Source organism: Papaver somniferum, chromosome 2, assembly GCF_003573695.1.
Source record: "Papaver somniferum cultivar HN1 chromosome 2, ASM357369v1, whole genome shotgun sequence".
NCBI classification, from domain to species: domain Eukaryota; kingdom Viridiplantae; phylum Streptophyta; class Magnoliopsida; order Ranunculales; family Papaveraceae; genus Papaver; species Papaver somniferum.
Window position 1 is genome coordinate 118,525,037 of NC_039359.1, and position 2,049 is coordinate 118,527,085.

General features: G+C 39.4%; 1 protein-coding gene across 1 annotated transcript; it reads right to left on the reverse strand.

Moving 5' to 3' along the window:
* Positions 1-905: 905 nt before the first annotated feature.
* On the reverse strand, positions 906-1,442 carry LOC113351834 (CCHC-type zinc finger protein CG3800-like). Its single transcript, XM_026595756.1, has 2 exons — positions 1,410-1,442; positions 906-1,316 (listed from the first exon to the last, which is right to left on the reverse strand). Exons 1-2 carry the CDS (start codon positions 1,440-1,442, stop codon positions 906-908), a joined length of 444 nt encoding a protein of 147 aa, XP_026451541.1.
* Positions 1,443-2,049: the final 607 nt, after the last annotated feature.

Below are 2,049 nucleotides of genomic sequence, written 5' to 3' on the forward strand. Positions count from 1 at the left end.
TGAAGAGAATTGGCTTGAGGTAATATTCTACCATCTCTTTACTATTTTCAGTATGTGGCAAATGTTTGTGTTCTAATATATCTTTCTACGCAGCATGAAATGAGGACCAACAAGCCTAAATACAAGAGAAAGGTTGGTAGACCACAACTGAATAGGATTAGGTCTGACGTCGAAGGAAGACCAAACCCTGAAAAAGGCAAGAGAAGTTGTAGTGGTTGTGGTTCAAGTGCCCACAATGTCAGAACATGCCCTACAAAGAATGTACCATCTACAAATGCTAGAGGAAGGGGCAGGGGCAGAGGTAGGGGCCAAGGAAGAGGCAATACTGCACCTTCTCAACAAAATGGAGCAGGATCTTCACAAGGAATGGGAAGGGGCAGTTGAGAAGGATCTTCATAAGGAATGGGAAGAGGCACGCCACCTGCTCAACAAAATGGAAGAGGTGCAGCTAGAGGAAGAGGTGCAGCTGCAACCAGACCTGTCCCTCCTCCTTATACAGGTATTGGTGGAGCTGGAAGAGCAGCAACAGCAGCAAATTTCCACATCCAGAATGGATTTAGAGCCGATGGAATGAGGGAAGCTTTTAAACCCCCATCGCAGACCTTCAAACCAGCTTGGAGGCGTTAAGTGCATATACATGTTTGTGTGTGTGCTCTTTTTTTTATGTGCATGCAGGCAATATTTTGTACAGAGATTATACTCTGATCTATCTTAGCACAGGGAAGTTGCCATTTTTTGTACAAAGATGTTACTCTGTGAAGCCTATGTGTAGGGAAAACTATTTTAATACTCTGTTATGGCCATATATGGTCTTTGTTAGGCTCAGTTAGCCACTTTACTTTCTTGTTTGGACATGATGCTACTTTAGTTCCAGAAATATATTTATGACATTTCAGTTTTACTTGTTACATAGAATTTCTTTTCTTTTGTCCAATGTCTAACTTGACTGAGATTTGGAACTGATCACACAATTCACCAATACTTGTATTTGCACTAATCTGTTTTTGTTTCATGTTTCCTTCAGGACAATTTTTAGCCCAATGTGAGAGATTATGACACTTTGAACATCCCTTTGCTTGATGTTGTCTAGGTGGTGGAAACCTCACTGCTTCATCCATCCATTGAAATTCACCACATATGAAGTTTTGACACCTCAAAAATCTTCTTTGTGGATTAGCTTGAGTATTTCCTTCCCAAACTCTTCTAATCCCATCACATTTTCTACATTTTGAGTATATAAATGGGCAATCTATTGTTGAATGTGTTGATTGAAAACATATTTGACAGGTGGTTTCATTGGAAGATTCATCTTTTACCTGAAAAATCACAGTTTAAATTTGTAATACACCCTCACTGTAAATACTATAATTTGCATTACCCCCTTTCATGGTGCATATGCAGGAACTTACCTCACTGTCGAGACTTGAAGATCCACCTCCCATACTCGATCACTAATGTATGCTAGTGTTCTTCCTTGCTTGTGATAAATCAGCTAACTAAATGATGTGGAGGTTTGGTGAAATCAGAGAATGGATTTCAACCGAGTTAAATAGAGGTTTGAGCAGAGATAACAGGGAAGGAGATGCCCGTTGAACGGTCAAAAATTTTTTGGGGCTAAAAATGCACCACGTATCCAGGGGTAAGTATGTCTTTTGACAATTTCAGATATTTTTTCTGACACGCATGTGAACTGCACGTGTTGTACTAAACTGCCCAGTTACGGCACATCCAAGTTAAAAGGGGTTTTACCTATTATAAATCTCTAGGGGGGGGGGGGGGGGGTAATGCAAATTAGATATTTTTAATCAGGGGGAAACGCAAAATCCCCCTGGTTTTATATATTGCAATTTGTTATGGGATATGTGTGTTTGCGTCCGTGAACTATGATTGTCCCATACCTTGTCAAAAGTTAAGTCTTTCGTATGTCGATATGCATGTATTGATAAGAGAATGAATGAACTTTTGACATTACAAAAGTTTGAAGCCTATTATGTCATTATGCAAATATTGATGGAAGATAGGATGAACTTTTGTTTACAAGGATTATGT

Coding starts and splice junctions, on each gene's coding strand:
- LOC113351834 (XM_026595756.1), bottom strand. CDS start 1,442: ATGGGAGGTGGATCTTCAAGTCTCGACAGTGAG. Junction 1,317..1,409: donor CTTCAAGTCTCGACAGTGAG/GTAAGTTCCTGC, acceptor GTGATTTTTCAG/GTAAAAGATGAATCTTCCAA.